Source organism: Nyctereutes procyonoides, unplaced genomic scaffold (assembly GCF_905146905.1).
Source record: "Nyctereutes procyonoides isolate TBG_1078 unplaced genomic scaffold, NYPRO_anot_genome, whole genome shotgun sequence".
NCBI lineage: Eukaryota > Metazoa > Chordata > Mammalia > Carnivora > Canidae > Nyctereutes > Nyctereutes procyonoides.
In genome coordinates this window covers 6580262-6597840 of record NW_026575160.1, presented here as the reverse complement: position 1 = coordinate 6597840, position 17579 = coordinate 6580262, and the positions used below count along the sequence as shown (strand labels likewise).

The 17579-nt window shown below is 35.5% G+C and overlaps 2 protein-coding genes across 2 annotated transcripts in view; both read right to left on the bottom strand.

The window, feature by feature from the left end:
• The window catches only part of HDAC9 (histone deacetylase 9), a 910451-nt gene that overhangs the window by 477784 nt on the left and 415088 nt on the right, over positions 1 to 17579 (bottom strand).
• Positions 10397 to 10579, bottom strand: LOC129502805 (ATP synthase subunit ATP5MJ, mitochondrial-like). The gene has a single exon (XM_055314615.1). The coding sequence runs from the start codon at positions 10577 to 10579 to the stop codon at positions 10397 to 10399; it is 183 nt and encodes a 60-aa protein (XP_055170590.1).

The following is a 17579-nucleotide window of genomic DNA, read 5'->3' as shown; positions in this document are numbered from 1 at the left end:
GTTTCGAAGATGTTTCTGATACCGTGTTCTAGCATCTGTTACCAATAAAATGAGACGCTGAAGAGCTGAGTTCTGGATGGAGGAACTATCACCAAAGAAATGAACATACGTAGATAGGAATACATAACTGAAAAAAAAGGAATACATAACTGAAAGAGATCACAAATGTCCATCACAAAATTTAATATTATGACATCTTCACTAAAATTATGATGTGGATCAGGTCTCTGACCATACTGAGGTTCTTCAGGAGTCTATCGTAGGAGATTTCTTGGGAAGTTTCCAATATTATGATCTTAAAATACCTCATGTTACAAACAGTAATAATAACATCAATGGTAATACTCATAATATTAATTTGGGATGACTTACAAACTATATGACTTCTGAATAAAAATGATGGGCTGACCAAAGACATTTATCTCTCATCCCTTTGAAATATCATAATTGGCAGGAAAATGTTTAAAATTCTGTAAGCCTATGATAAAAAAAGTTAATAAAAGAGATGACAAAAGTGAACAAAAGAGTTCAATGAAATTTGATAGCAGACGAGCGAAATGAACAGTGATAAACAGCCCTGTTGAATGGTGCCCATCTGCTCATGCCAGAGAATCTCCAAGAGATTCACAACTTATGAGCACAGACACTAAAGCACTAAGGAAGGTGCGTGATCAGGTGTAGGTTCCAAACAGAGGGGCTGGTTTAACCAAAGCATTTAAACTGCCATGTCCTTCCTCTCCCCAGTAGCCACAAGATTTCTCCTCCCCTCCAGGTCTATTTGCAACTTTTGCACATACTGCAGCTGTTAGCACTACAAGACTAGAGAGTTATTCCCTGGATGAACTGAACTGAGAGGGGGGCCCTGGTGCTACCAGAAAACTTGAAATGGGGGCAGCCCGGGTGGCTCAGTGGTTTAGTGCCGCCTTCAGCCCAGGGTGTGGTCGTGGAGACCCGGGATCGAGTCCCACGTCGGGCTCCCTGCATAGAACCTGCTTCTCCCTCTGCCTGTGCCTCTGCCTTTCTCTCTCTCTCTCTCTCTCTCTCTCTCTCTCTCTCTCTCCTGTGTCTCTCATGAATAAATAAATTTAAAAATCTTTAAAAAAAATCTGACATGCATTCAGAGCTGAAAGTGGCACACTGGGTGCACCTCTGCATAGCCTACTTGCCAATGTACTTGCTGAGTGAGCTCTGCCAGCCAAGTGTATTCCCATCAAGTAGAAGCCTGAAGAGTCCTCTCTGGAGACACTGCACAACTCATGAGAAGAAACTGAAAGACAATATGCAAGGACTCCCCAAAATCACGAGCACACAAAAAGAGATAAATCCAATCAAAGAGCTGCTAACTACTCAAGGCTCCCATAGAGGAAGCTGTCCAGTCCACAGTTGCCACACAAATAATGAGCTTTCACTGAGCAAATGCTCCCTCTTAAATATGAAAGCTCCTAACATTTGGGAGATCAAAACAAATGTTAAAGGGGTGGGGACAAAAAAAAAAAAGCATAAACTATGAGTAGAAAAACAGAGATTTGATTAACTATGATTAACTATGATTAATATTCTCTATATAATAAAGTTGTCTAGTACCTGAAAATAAGAACAGTATGCTCTGATAAAGAAATGTTCTTAAAAAGTGAAGAACTTTTTGAAGCACTGGAAAAAATGAGCCTCCAAATTGAAAGTCTCCACAGAAATACCCGGCAAAATGAATAAAAGACAACTAAGGCATAAAAATGTGAAATTTTAGAACAGAGATAAAGAGAAGTCTAAAGAGCTTCCAAAGGAGATGAGGAAGCCACATAGAAAGGGAAGAGAATCAGACTGAGACTAGAATTCACAGTGATTTTCAACTGATGCTCTCTGCCCCACCACGCAAATCTAATAACAACATGGAGAGAAAAATGACATTTTTCAGTCACTTTGTAAAAACTCAAAAAAAATAAGCGATCATAAAATGTTCTTCAGAAAACCAAAACAAAAGAAAAACCATAAGGATCTGAGAAAGAGGGGGTCATCCAAGAAAAGAGAAAAGGAAAAGATGCAGGATGAGTGCCATGTGTAGAAAGTAACCAGTTCACAGTAGAAAAGCGTTGAAAACTTAAAGAAAAGACAGAGTTGAAATACTGCAGGTTTGGACAATATTTTTCTTTTCTTTCTTTTTTTATTTATTCATAAGAGACACACACACACACACACACAGAGAGAGAGAGAGAGAGAGAGAGAGAGAGAGAGGCAGAGACATAGGCAGAGGCAGAAGCAGGTTCCTATAGGGAGCTCAATGTGGGACTCAATCCTGGGACCCTAGGATCACTTGAGCCAAAGGCAGACACTCAACCACTGAGCCACCCAGGTTTCCCTGAACAATATTTTTCTATAAACACGTGGCAGAGATATTTAAAGACAGAAAATCAGATAAATGGGGAATAAATTTATAATTAACTCCAAGAAAAGGGCAGAATTGAACAAGAGGCATGGTTGATTCAGTCAAACATTTGACTAGTCATATAAATACTAGGTGATTTTACTTATCACTAAGATTCAGTCACTGGGGTTGGGGGGTTGGGGAGTGGAGAAGAAACGTGCATGTAAAAAAAAAAAGAAACGTGCACGTATGTGCACATGTGTATGTCCATATGTACGTGTGCACATAGCATGGGTACACTTGTGGGTGAACATCTAAATGGATATTATGAGGAAATTCCTCATCTCCCCAAGCAAGGAAACCATACATAATGTTTAAAATTTATAAACTAAGAATTTCATGTATGAGTACATTATTTAGAACTATGAAGGTAAAAGCTAGAAGAAAGAACAATAACTGCTACAGGTGGTTGCCACTGTGGACTGGAAAAAGAAATTAGAGATACAGCAGGGGACCACTATATTGATTATAAGAATTGATACTTTTTAAACTAAATACATGCCTTATTTTTATTTCTAAAAACCTGTATAGAACTGATATAGAACATTTTAATAATTTTACTTGCCAATTCATAAATAACCTGAAATTCAAGTTAGTCTTTAAGGCCTGGTCAGCTTGCACTATGGTCAACAACAGAGCTGAGAGAGAGAAGGTAGAAAATGGGTGTTTATGACATTCCACAAAAACTGCATTATTTAATTAATACAAATTGATTTTCAGAACTAATATATTTTAGTAAATATTTAGACCACTTATCTTCCCATCCCTCTATTCTGAATTAGTCAAATATTTTAGTCCAGTTAGAAAGACATGGGTAAGAGAGCTCTGGATCTCACTGCAGACAATGGTATTCCTGAATATAGAGGCTGAAATGTGATCATTCAATTTGAAAGTATTTTAATTCTTCCACTACAAAGCAGAAGAGCAAACAAATACTTTGGACAATAAAAATCCACTTTGTAATATGCCTTTTCAGAATCATCAACATTTTGATACAACATAGAGTCCATTTTTCATCATGCATCAACTTTTTAAACACATTCCCTTTGCTTGTGTAATGAAGTTGAGGTCAGTATAACTCCCTGACAGTGTATTGTGGTTTTGGGAAATTAAAGGCACTAAGTTTTGCTTACATAGGCACATTTTGCCGGTGATGAAGCAGAAAGAAAAGTATGAAAGGAACAGAGGAGTTTTTCCTTCCTATTTCCTTATTTATAAGAAATTCATAAATCTATCTATTGAAGACTGTCAAAAAAGCAACATATACATCATGAGTTAACTTTAGAGCTGTTTGATTTTTTTTCAATCATAGAAAAAGGTAATTTTCTTTTAACTTTTTAAGTTCCTAAATTTTTTAGAGTCCATTTCTTATTTGGTTCTTAATTACATAAACATCAGAGAAAAGAATTTGAAGAAATTAAATTATCATTTAACAATTTCTCCAGTTTATATCAAATGGTTTAACCTCTTATTTTTTCAATTAAAATAGAAATTTGAGTGTAACAACAGTCCTTAATAAAGCACATTTATATGGTGTTTATATTGCCAGTCTACTGTATTGTAGTCTTTCCTACATTTCAAATTATTCAAACCTGCATACATATACCACAGTAAACTGAGGACCAGTAAAAAGCCCTATTATTTGTGGGTTTACTGAGCACTAACAAAAACTTAAAATAATAATAATTGGAAAAACTAGTAACAACAATGGTGTAACTATATTATGAAGTGGGAAAGGAAGAGGAAAATCAGTTATTCTCATTACCATGTAATAAGTCAATACTGTTTAAAGTGAATAAATCAAACATTTTATTTAAAGCTAAAGATGTTGTTACTAAAAGCATAAAAGTCAGAAACTGTTAAAATTGGCTAACAAGGGAAGCAGAACAGGGAGTAAGGTGAAATGGGGCAGAGAACAAGTTTCTTTCATTGTAAGCTTTTCTGTACTGATTGATGTGAATTTTTAAAACTATATATCTGTATTTAAATTTCCAAAACTTTACAAGAACATGCATTTTATGTACATGCATTTCACCTTACACAAACACACGTATAAATTACATATGTGTTATATATATAATATATATTACACATATTACACGTGTACATAATTAAGCACTCCATACTTTTACCAACATGAAATACATCTTCACAGGTTTGTACCATTAGGGGAAATCCCTCAGAAATCCGGGTGGACCCAGATGGTGAGTTTGCAATGCATGACCAATAACCTATTTCTGAACTTTTAATAAAATAAAAAGTTAATAAATGTAAAATAAAAAACTTCAAACCCTTTTAGAGACTTCTCAATAAGAGTTTCTATTTTGGGTTTTTTTTTTTTTTTTTTTTAGAATATTTTGCATTAGTTGAAAAAATCCCCTGCCATCTCATTAAATGTATAAATCATTTGTTGGAACCACACAGCAGAAGTGGCTTTTAGCAAGGGTATCATTTTTTGTTCAACACTAGTATGTAAAACATTGTTTATGTTCTGAAGCAGTCATGGGGTTGGCTAATCTCACATGAGTGAGTCTCCTTCAATTTTCCAAGTAGCTTCCACAGGATGTTAATAATATCGTTTTTAGAGATAGTATTTATTATTTTACAATTGCACCATCCTTAAAGCACTAAGTATCTATCAATCTATTTTGGCATCTATGTTAGAAATCTGTATGGATATTCAGATGTTAATTGTCAATTTCTCCAAACTAAGTGTTTGATGGAAACAATGTAGAATGGACAAAAGTACTATCTCCATCCTCATTCTGGTCTGGACCATCCCCCCCCCCCTTTCTTATTGACTAATTTCCTACCATCTTCTGATTTGCTTTTATGTCCTATGGCAATTTATGACCTTTGGATGAGGAAGGAAAATAAAGGAGAAAGATAACAAGTATTTTTCTTTCCCCAAAAGGTTACCATAAAGACATTTCACCATTATGCAAACATTTTTCCTTTCCGGTGATTCCCGGTCTCCTAGTCTCCACTTTCTTCTTGGATATAGGAAATTTCCACTCATTTGTGAATTTGTTTAGCTCTTTGAAGCCCTCTTTTATTGAGTTGCATAAGGAAAAAAGGCTTTACACCCAGACGAACGTTTCACAGAAGGACAAAGACAGCAAGCACGAAAGTAGAAATGAAATGCAAGTAAACCCTAGAAAAACTCCGATAACTGAAATCGCTATTTCACCTTAGGTTTTTTACTTCTGTGTTTCCTTTGGCAATGTATATCATTCCAAATATATATGCTCTAGACTGGGTAGGAAATTGTTGAAGCTGAAGGGATGAGCAATGGAGTCGGGGAATGATTACCTTCTAATGCTTTGTACTCTTTTTTTTTTTTCCAAGATTTTATCTATTTATTCACGAGAGACACACACAGAGAGAGACAGAGACACAGGCAGAGGGAGAAGCAGGCTCCATGCAGGGAGCCCGACATGGGACTCGATCCGGGGTCTCCAGGATCAGGCCCTGGGCTGAAGGGGCACCAAACTGCTGAGCCACGGGGGCTGCCCTAATGCTTTGTACTCTGATAGAGGATAAGCTACATTCCATACCAAGTCCCCATTCCCACGGATTCCTATCTTCTTGTGTATCTACCACTACCATAAAATGCAATGTTATTAATATTGTTACTGAAAATTATTTACAAATTGGAAGCACTGTACCACTTTTAGAAGTGATCTCCTAGAACAAAACCCAAAAGAATGCTCCTCGTATATAATTACGAGTTTAAGTCAGCTTCAATGCTCTATGAGAGACTACTGAACAGTCAGTAAAGGGACAAAAAAGAATAAGCATTAGTCTTATTGAACATAGCTCAGAATTCTGAGTAAAGGACCAGAAAGTCCATTCAGTCTGAAGATGCAAAAAAAGAATTTATTACACTTCCTTCATTAGGCTTATAAATATATTGGTTTACCTTAATAATCTTTTTGTTTGCACTTATATATAAGCCGCTACGCTAACATGCTACACTATACTTCTAATACACTACACTAGTATTCAGTATTTTAGCTCCAAAAATATACTAGCTTTCTGAAAAATAATTTTGACTTAAATTTTTTTAGAAAACAACTCATGGAACCTATATTCTGTATGAAGGACAGTTTCCATAAAATAGTAGAATAGCTTTTATTTTAAAAAAAGATTTTATTTATTTATTCATGAGAGAGGCAGAGGGATAAGCAGGCTGCCTGCAGGGAGCCTGATTGGGACTCGATCCCAGGGCCCAAGGATCACAACCTGAGCCAAAGGCAGACACTCAACCACTGAGCCACTCAAGTGCCCATAGAATAGCTTTTTAAATTAAAATTGGTTTTTATCTTCAAAAAAAATGTTTTTATCTTCTATATAGAGACAAACAGGATAAACATTCCAGTAAGTTCAGAACTCAAAAAGTAAAATCGTATTAACATTTCTCATCATTTAAATTCCACATGAATATATTAAATAGGAAAGTCATATCTTCTCATTTTAATATTATTTAAAGATTTTTATTTTCATTTGAACATTTTACATAAAAATAATATACCAAAACTAATTACTGTTTTTTTTGCAAAATATATCAGGCTTTTTATCCTAATTAAAACTCTCAGAATGACTTTTGTATTGTGAGCCTAATTTAGAGAAAACCAATACAGATATTTTTTCAGTATTATCACAAACCTGACAACTTCCTTATTGAACCACAATATTTCTTTCAGTAACTTTTAAATCTAATTTTGTGACATTACCCAGAGATTCCCAACAATTTTCTCAGTGCTTCAAAATTCTTTTTCAACACCATGGATTTACTTAATTAGACATACATCCATAAAGCTGAAGAAGGAGGAGGTGAAATGGGAAGAGGAACGATGGCAAAATGTACATCATTCAGCTTTAAATTTATGCAAAAGCCCTGCAAGTTTCACTCTCCAATTTTTTTTCTCAAAAATTAGTAAAAGGTAAAATAAAATTTTCAAAGAGTAAAAGAACATTTCAGAACCACTACCACCCCCTGGCCCCTCTCTCTTAAAGTTCCTCTATCTTTTTCTTTGCTGTGGTTCTAGAAACGGCCAGACGAAAATCACATGGAAATGTTCTTTCATCCATGTGAATTTCTATGTATAACCCCAAGAATTCTTTAACCCACCATTCTTCTGAAAGTTCATCTTTTTCTCTACTAAATCATCTCAGATTGCTGACTTTTATTGTTACATCTCTAAAATGGAGAATGTTGCTCTACATTCTGGCTTACCTTTCATTCAAAGACATTTTCACCAAATTTCTTATTGACTAGACAGATTTTTTAAAGCTCCACCTAAGACCCCTTTGCCTTTGAATTAGTTACTATCCTACATGCTCTTGACTGACCCCATGTATCCCTTTCTCTCAGGCTGTACTTCAGGATACTGTTAAGATCGAGTTGAGTTTTTTTTTTTCCTTTTTAAGTTATGTAGGCTATCCTAAGTCACAGATCTTTTGTACTACAAATAGAACTGATGCAGTTAATTGAAGGCTTCCTGCTGCTGTATGCAGTCAGCTACTGAGGTAGTCTGGGATTTCAGGGAGTTCTTATAACATGGAGCCCAGAGGCAACTTTAATTTCTCTGATGCCCTTATGAGATTAACTTTGATAATATGTTTGGTGACACATTGACAAGAATTGGCTTTTTCTACCTTTTACATCTATTGTATTACAACTACTAGAGTCTGAGTCTTCAGATGTAGATGTAGAGTAGTAATAAAGATAGTGTCAGTTGAAATGTCTGTGACAAATTTTCCACTGCTCATAAAACACCATCTTTTAAAATATTTGAGCACCTTTATATGGGGTGGCCATTGAGTTCTAATAGTTTATTTGCAGTGTTCACAGCGTGTTCCTTTCGGTGTGGGAGTGGTCAGTGGGAGGGCTTCTGCATCACTCTAGGAGAAAGATGATTCAGGATACAAGAATTCTCAAACAGTAACTTAAAAATAATGCTATTTAATTTCAACAAAGTATCATACATCAAGAAATTCATATAATAAAAAAAGAAATTCATATAATAATCCATTATATACTTTGCAAACTTTTCCCATGAAGGTTGCAGGTTTCCTGAGGGAAGTGATTCTTTGTGCACCCCTCAAATAATAACTAAAACCATGAGTGAACTTCATCTAGTACAGAACATTTGCTGGGTGACATGTAAAGACACAAAACAGAGAAACTACAGGACATTATGTCTTAGATAACAAAGAAATATGGACTGCTAGAGAGGCAGCCCTGGCAGTTAGCAACTACAGTCAGGTGAACTAGGAATCATATGCGTAAAGTAAACGATACTTGTAGGAAAACAGTTCAGGAACTGTATGTTCTCAAAGTGGGATGGGAGCAAGGCCAAAGAATCCAAACTCCAGAAAATAGACCGTGGGGCATCCTACTCCACTCTCCAAGGCCAGACTTAGTTTACAAGAAATGGCAGTCCAATATTCAAAGAGAAATCCTATTTTCATCATGCAATTTATTTATATATATATATATATATATATATATATATATATATATAAATTACTTCAGGAGCATTTCTAATTGTAAATGATACCCTACATTATACATGAAAAAAGGGAAGGTAAGAATATATAAAACAGTAGCTTAAAAAAGGTAAAACAATTCAGTGTTCACAAAAACATAAATTGAGCAGGATGGTTTATAATGAACATTATTTAATACCCATATGGATTAGTTTACTAAAGACTGCAGATGACTTATAGGATTACAGTTTTTTGGAGAGAATTAGACTTATTTTTTTTAAGATTTTTATTTATTTATTCACGAGAGGCACAGAGAGAGAGAGAGGCAGAGACACAGGCAGAGGGAGAAGCAGGCTCCATGCAGGGAGCCCGACGTGGGACTCGATCCCGGGTCTCCAGGATCACGCCCTGGACTGAAGGTGGTGCTTAACCGCAGGGCCACTGGGGCTGCCTTAGAATTACTTTATAAACACTCAAATTTGGCTATTTTAAAGACTTATCTTCTGTGATTACCAAAGTGATTAAGAAATTTCAAAAGAAAAAGAATTGAAGACTTTGGTATTTCTATCATTTTAAAATACCTACCCGAGGGGTGCCTGGGTGGCTCAGTCAGTTCAGTGTCTGTCTTTGACTCAAGTCATGATCCTGTGGTCCTGTGATGTAGTCCTGCATCAGGCTCCCTGCCGCACAGGGAGCCTGCCTCTCCCTCTCCCTTTGCCTGACTCTCTCCCTCCTTGTGCTTTCTCTCTCTCTGTGCCAAATAAATAAATAAAATCTTTTTAAAAGTATATAAAATAATAAAAGTCTACCCTGATGACATTTATCAGTTTTAAATTCCCAGTATTATTTGATATATAGTATTATATCTGATTCTTGTCCAAGCCATTACATGTGTCAACACATTTGCTCTGAAATTAAATTTATCAAATAATTAGTAGTTTTTGTCCTATAAAAACAATTGAAAAAGGGCAAACATGCCCTTATAACATGCAAACCTAGGAGGCTTCACTGATTCAGGCTAGTTTCTTAGTTTTCTCTAGTTCATAATGAAAGACATACTAAAAACTTAAATATGTCACTATTATTAAATCTTAAGATGATTTTGGAGTCTCCCAAGATTTCTTGATGGTGTATTACATTATATTTAGAAAGGCAACTTTCCTTCTGTATACATACTTTTCTATCTTTATTTCATATAATATTTAAATCACTAAATTTTATTACAAATACCTCCTACCCAAAATCTTTTAGGCAAACTCTCCGTGTGTCATGTGTGTATACACACACACACACACACACACACACACACACACACACACACACATATACTTTTTTTTGTGCACCTCACAGCTGCATTTATTCACGCCACAGCAGACACAACACGTCTACAAGTGTACGTCGGGGCTCCATGTTCCCGGCTAACAGAGCGTGTGGAGATTTACAGCCAGACTGACGTTCCATCTGATGTGTTCTCGGAGCTGATTAATGATGGCCATGAGCAGGAGCAGGGCTTGAGGCTTTCAAAGCTTTACTTCTTTTATCAGCACTCCTGATTTTATAAATGATGACACTCATCAACCCCATTCCTAACAAAGTCTCCTGGTAAGCTTGGGTATAGTAGGGATTCATGGGGACCCAAACATTTTTAATAAGATTTTGAAGCATCTCAACACAAGACCCCTGGCTCAGGACACTGCGACACCCTCCATGTATATTTTGAACCAGGTGTTGAGGTGGTAATAATCCAGTAAGCAATGTTTTAATTCATATCTACTCACTCCTATTCACTCTCCAAATCTCTATCTCTTTTAATCTCTGAAGAGACCCAGAAAAGAAACTATATATATATATATATATATATATATATATATATATATATTTTATATATATATAAAATTATACAAAAGCCCATATATATATATATATATATATATATATATATACTCTCTTAATCTTCTTCTTCCCCTAAGCTTAAACTTTATTTTCACATGTATTACTGCCTTTTAAAATTTTATGCCATTAGCTTTAGACATAAATATCTTAAATCCACAACAAATAACATACTGCTATCCTGAATCGAGCCTTTGTACAAGTTGTGTCCTTGCCCTAATTTAGACTAACCATTAAGAATAGAGTGTAAGCCCCTCCCAACCACAGCTCTGATAGCAGGCCTCATCACAAAGTAGATAGATGCCTGAGGCCAATTTCAGTTCCCTTAAATAAGAAAAGGCAATAGTCTACATCTGAAATCTACAACTGACTAGTAACTCTGAGTTTAAAATCCCTGCAAAACTTAGGGTTTTCTTCAAGTATAAAAAATGGTTAACTTTCAGTTCTGAAAGAAATACAACAGTTAATTACATGTAGATTATCCTTCTCATATTCACTATATATGTAAATATATGTATACATGTAGATGTATGTGTGTTGTGTGTGTCTGCCAAGGCCCAATTTCCTCATATCTCTCATACTTGATTACCTTGAGAATAGCCAACCCAGCCAGATGCTGAAGTTTCCACAGGACACCTTTTGCGTTTATGCTTTCACTGCTTAAGGTTTTTCTACTCTCATCCTTCCTTCCCTCATTCAGTAAAAATTGATCAATGTTCCCCACCAGGCTCTACTATACATCTGTCAGTCCAGATGGGTAGCAAGACAAGCAATGGGAAGAAAACACATACACACATACACACACACACACAGATTTCAGGTTCCATGAGGGCAATTGTACAAGATGCTTTGTTTTCTTCCCTCATTGATCTTAGGCACCTACACAATGTCTGGTACATAAGAGGCACTCAAAAAATACTTGTCAAATGAACGAAGAGTAATGTCACATGTACTCAGTCATAAATACTAGAAAAAAAGAGTCATTCTAGATTTTTTTCCTAGTCATTCTAGGTGCTCTAGATTTTTGCATTAATTCCTGATTTCTCTATTTGTGGTCTTTCCAGCTCCTTCTCATTATTCTCACTATTTCTGCCCAGGCACCTACAACTGTAAGTTAAGAGTTAACAGGCTGTACAATAGGCACACAACCCATTTTAAGGAGTGTTCCATTTGCAACCAAAGTTGTATTTCTTTTTTTTTTTTTTTAAGGATTTTATTTATTTATTCAAGAGAGTGAGAGAGAACATGAGTAAGGAGGAGGGGCAGAGGGAGAAGCAGACTCCCCGCTGAGCAAGGAGCCCAATGTAGGGCTCCATCCCAGGATCATGACCTGAGCTGAAGGCAGACCCTTAACTGACTGAGCCACTGAGGCACTCCTTTTTTTCCAAAGATTTTCAGTCTCCTCATTTTTTTCCCACCACCTACAAAGAAGGTTCTGGATAGGAACAAATGAAATATCATCCACTGAAAGTTCATGGCACTTGATACTCACAGATTATTATTACTTTTTAAGACACATCTTTGATCTCATTTCAGTTGTACCACCTAGAAGGTCTAAATAAATGGGGCAAGAAATAAGAGCCATTTTGTATGTTTGCTTCTTTGTAACCTGCCTATTTCTTGTTTTCGTATTAGCAAATAAACTTCTGAGTGAAAGCTAAGATACTATATCCTGTCTAGTTGTAGGTCTGGGAAGAATTTGACTAGGAATAAATGATCAAGCCTTAGTATCAAGAGAAGAAATGGAAATGTGGGTAGAGAGCTGGGAGTGTGCTCTGAGTACACTGTTAGAAGGTTCTGGCTCCTCAGAGTTTTTCAGCCTGTAGCCTCACTCCCAGAGTCTTCCACATCCATATGTCTCTGATAGAATTTCTATCCCTATATCTAAAGACGTATCTACTAATCAGACACTTCATGGTTTAAAATCTTTCAGTGTGTGGCTCTTACTTCTGAATGGCCCGAAGAGTTTTTTTGTGCTTGGAAGAGCCAACTTAGCCATTCACAGAGAGGCAATCTCTCTATAAATGAACAGATTTCCACACGTGGGCTGTAATATATGCATAACACATTTCTCTCAGTGTTAATTTTGGTCTAACATCCTCCTGATGGTCTTGATTACCTTGGAGACTTACATCCTGTGTTCGTATATACGTGGTTGTTAGTCACTTCTACTAAGTTGTCTCACCACCATTTTACAAGAGTGATAATAAAAGACATAATATTTCAATAACTCATTTTTCCTTCGACAAATGTTTATTCAACCTTCTGTTTCAAGGCACTTTTCTAAGACTTAGTTAAATCTAAATCCTATGTAAAATAGACAAATTCTGTGAAAGTCCAGCTAACCTTGTAGTAAAAATAACTGGAACCATCTGAGGATATCTAGCAAAAAAGTTTTGTTAATTGAATGTCTATCTTTTAATTTTTAAGTAAAAAAGTAAGTATCTTAATATAGATTCCCTTTAACTGGTTTTATTATTCTTTTTCTAAAAATTGGAAATTCTGGACCATTGTTTATGATCAGTCATGTTCTTTATATGGCACCAATGCAAATACTGTGTGAATCAATATTCTGAGAAAGCCATACAATAAGAAAAAACATGGTGAAACAGTGTGGCAATACATGTCTTTTGGAATAGCATATTAACCATGAATAGTAATAGTAATAATCTTAAAATTGGAATTATTAAGCTTTTATCCACTTTTCTTATTTTATTCAGGGTGTGCTAATCAAATAGATGCATAACTGGGCACTGAATCCATGTAAACAATCTATGTTGTGACAAATCTCAAGGCATCTGGTTAAGTCAGATATCTCCCTTTGGGAATTAAAATGAAACTTGAAGTGTTTGCTCTCAAAATCTGTACCCTAGTAGATAGCATCCAACACAGAATCAAACATCCCATCTAATTTTTCCAATGCCATGTTTCCAAAAGGAAATTACATTAAATTCCTCCATTCAAAATGCAAAAAGCAAGACATCCAAGAATGAGATTTCCAGCAGAATGTAATTTTAAATACAGGATTTTTTTTTCCATTACTGGAGATATCAAACATTTTAAAAGCCTGTTCTTTCATAATTGGATTCCAGATCATTATTTTTTTGGCCAAAAAGAAAGGTTTTCTGCATTCTTAAAATAATTAGGCAGGATTTCAAATCAAATTATCCAATTTCAAAGCTCTATTTTTCTCTCTAAAATGCCTGTTAGGGAAGGACTGCTGATGACTAAGCTCTGTGTCATTCTCATGGCTTTATTAGGAGAATGTTCTAAGTCCTTCACTTTCTATGTAATCAGAACTATAATTTCTTCAGGTTATTTTAAGACCCAGCTATGGCTAAAGCAGGAAACTCAATTTTATTCTGAGCTCTAGACATGTCGACACAGCAGAGCAGGGCTCCAGCTCTCTGGGCTATCTTCTTTCATAAACCTTCTTGCTTGGTGCCGGACCAGGGCTCTAGGATAGTTTTACTCCACTCTCTGGGTATCAGGTAACTCTTTCCAAGACACTGAGGATAGTAGGACTGTTATTTTGGAAAATGTGTGTTGACATAGCATTACTCTACAAATGAAGAGCTTTCTTGTCCAGAAAGCACCACTGACTCTTCCTCACATCAATTTGAAAACCATATTCAACAGAAGGGCAGTTGAGAAAACCAGGTGCCAGAAACATTTGATAAAAAAGCAGAACAGAAAGCTTTAACTACACATGTCTACTTTAGTTCATCATATTCCCTTAGAATTTTATAACTTAATTAACCAACTCTATTTAAGCAGGCTGGTTGCCTCTAATTATGCTAAAAAATTTCTGTGCTGCAAAGTGATATTAATAGTGAGTGACATTTCTGCAAGTAACAGGTAACCCACTTCTATAACCATGAACTATATCTAAAGTAAAGGGGGAAGAAGAGGACAGTATAATAAACTATAAATAAAAATTATCTGCAAGAGATGGTCCTCAGAATGAAAACAAAAACACAGCATCATTACTTTAGTATTTTGATCTATATGGAAAGGCTCTCATAGATATGTATAATCAATCTTTTTTAAAAAAGATTTTATTTATTTATTTGAGAAAGCGAGAGGGAGAGAGAGAATGAGAACGAGGGGGGAGGGGAGGGGCAGAGAGAGAAGAAGCAGAGTCTCCACTGAGCAAAGAACCCAACATGGAGTTTGATCTCTAGACCCCAAGATCATGGCCTGAGTCAAAGGTCGATGCTTAAGCAAATGAACTACCTAGGTGTTCCAGACAGGTATAATTAATCTTATTACTGAAATAAATTTATTAATATTTTCAATTTTAACTCAACACACTGACATAAAAATGCTTTCTTCCTTTAAATTTATATGGTGCACTAACAATTTATCTTTGCTGTTTCATTCTAGATTTTTTCTTTAGATTAAAATGCTATTTTTCTATTGATCCTGTAACAGTAATATAGCAATATCATCATACATCTATTAATTAAGCTTACCATCCCTATTGTATATAATTACACATTTTGGGATTTTTTTTCACACTCAACATTATATCTAACCCATTCTTCCATGTTAATATATTTAGACATTACTTATTAATCTTAATGACTATATAGCATTTCAGAATATGGATTATGGCAACTAATTTTTATACTGTCCAATACTTAAACCACCTTCAATTTTTCATCACTATAAATAATGCTGCAAAACAAATACCCTAGCATACAAAATCTTGTGCTCTTTCCTCCAGCCCTACTATAGGAGTCTTTTTATTTTCACTAATATAATGGATGTGAAAATGGCACCTCATTGATGTTTTAAGCATAACTGAGAATGATCACCTACCCATTTATCTAATGGCCATTTTTGTTTTTTTCTGTTTGATATGTTTTTCATATCTTTGACCATATTTCTATTGAGTTGCTGGTATTTTTCTTATTGATTTATTGCTTGTATTTGCACTTTACAGATCTTTACTTTTTGGATGTTTGATACATGTTAATAACTCTTTTCCTCTATCTGACATTAGTGAAAAACACTGGCATCATTTGTCATATAATTTGTTTCTGACTTAGAATGCCAAGTCAAACATCACTCTTTTTTAACTTTCTCTAGATAGGATTACACTGACAGAGATCTTTCCTAGAATGAGCTGTAATGACCTCACTCATAGGCTCATTAATATAAATAGAAATATTTTTCCCAAGGCATAATATCTAAACTATAGTTTCTGCTAGCATCTTTTTCATTTTGGTCAGTGAAGTAGGGCCTTGTAAAACCAAGCTTTAGTTTCATTCTACACAAAGAGTTTCTCAGTCACTTAATGGAGCCAACCAATATATGTAAAACTAACAAACAAGGCACTGGGCTTCTGGATGTAGAGATTCATTCTCCATCATAAAACAGCTTTATGGGGCAGGAGATACATCTTATACCTCATATATCTGTTTTAGTTCATATAGGAGTAAACATTTCAGATGGCTGAAGCTTCTCCTCAAAATATTTTTTAAATGCCATTTTACTGTTTTAAGGATCTCTTTTCAAAATTGCTTAGATATATCCCTGCTTTTAAAGATGCCCACAATATGGAGAACATAGGACCATCATGGGGCCTATCAGTTACTGCTTTGTGACACGGTGGTTCCCTTAGGGCTTGTTATGCACAATGGCTAGTCCTTATGAAATGAGGCTGGTTTTAGTTCTATTTCTACTTTTCCAATATTTCTGTGCGTGTGTGTGTGTGTGGGGGGGTCCTTCTGAATTGCTATTGTGCATTGTGTTTGTGGGTAAGCTTAGCTTGAGTACCCTCCCTGTGCCTTTAATGCATGCCTTCTGATCCCAGGTCTGAGAACCCAAATAGCCACATTTTTTATCACTTCTAAAAATAATTACTTACATTTACTGGGGTCACACATTTCTTGGAGAATTAGACAAAAAATGGCCAGTCTTCTAAGAAAAATGAACATGTACACAAATATATTAGTGTGTGGAAAATTTCAAAGGATTTAGGGAGTGCCTAAAGCCCATTCATGGATCCCTTGGGTTCTCCTGGTCCTATTTTGGTTCACTTCTATCTCCTGATACTGGTTCATATTGAAAAGGTTTCTGAATAAGTGAATCATTAATAAGTCAGTATGGTCAGAGAAGCCTAATCCCAATAAAGTCAAGCACTGCGGGAGATACTAAACCAAAAAATGAGAGTTACGTGAATATGCATAATGCCCTTTTAAATATCCAATTAAAACATACAAAGCATGTGATCATCTGTCGATGGTGAAATTTTCTCATGTTATTTCAAAAGAGAAAACAATGAAAAGTATGTGTGCACACTGCATAACACTGTAAATGTGAGCATGTGAGTATGAAGATGGAGAAAAGAAAATGAAGAGGATCATTTGTATTTTTAAAACAAAAATTTGTACTTTAGCCAGATGAGCTGTCATTCCAGTGACTACTTCAGAAGTACAGTCAGGAGTTCCTTAGCATGTGCAAGAAGATTCTTGTCCTCACTGCCCTGTTTCTTGTCAAATTTGCATTAGAAGCCCACTTTTTCACTCTGCTGTCATAATCCTGGCAGAAAACAGATGGAAAAAATGGAAGAAAAAGGGAATAAAGGCCTCTTCTTTAATTAAGAAACTTTGACTTTACTTGTAATTCTCTACCTACAAAGTCTTGTCCTTAAGCAGTTAACAAGATGATCAAATCATCAATGAAAAAACCTGGATGAAAACAAGAGAACACCAAAGACAGTATATAATAGCTAATTTTTTAGAATAAATGTGTAGGAGAACTATGA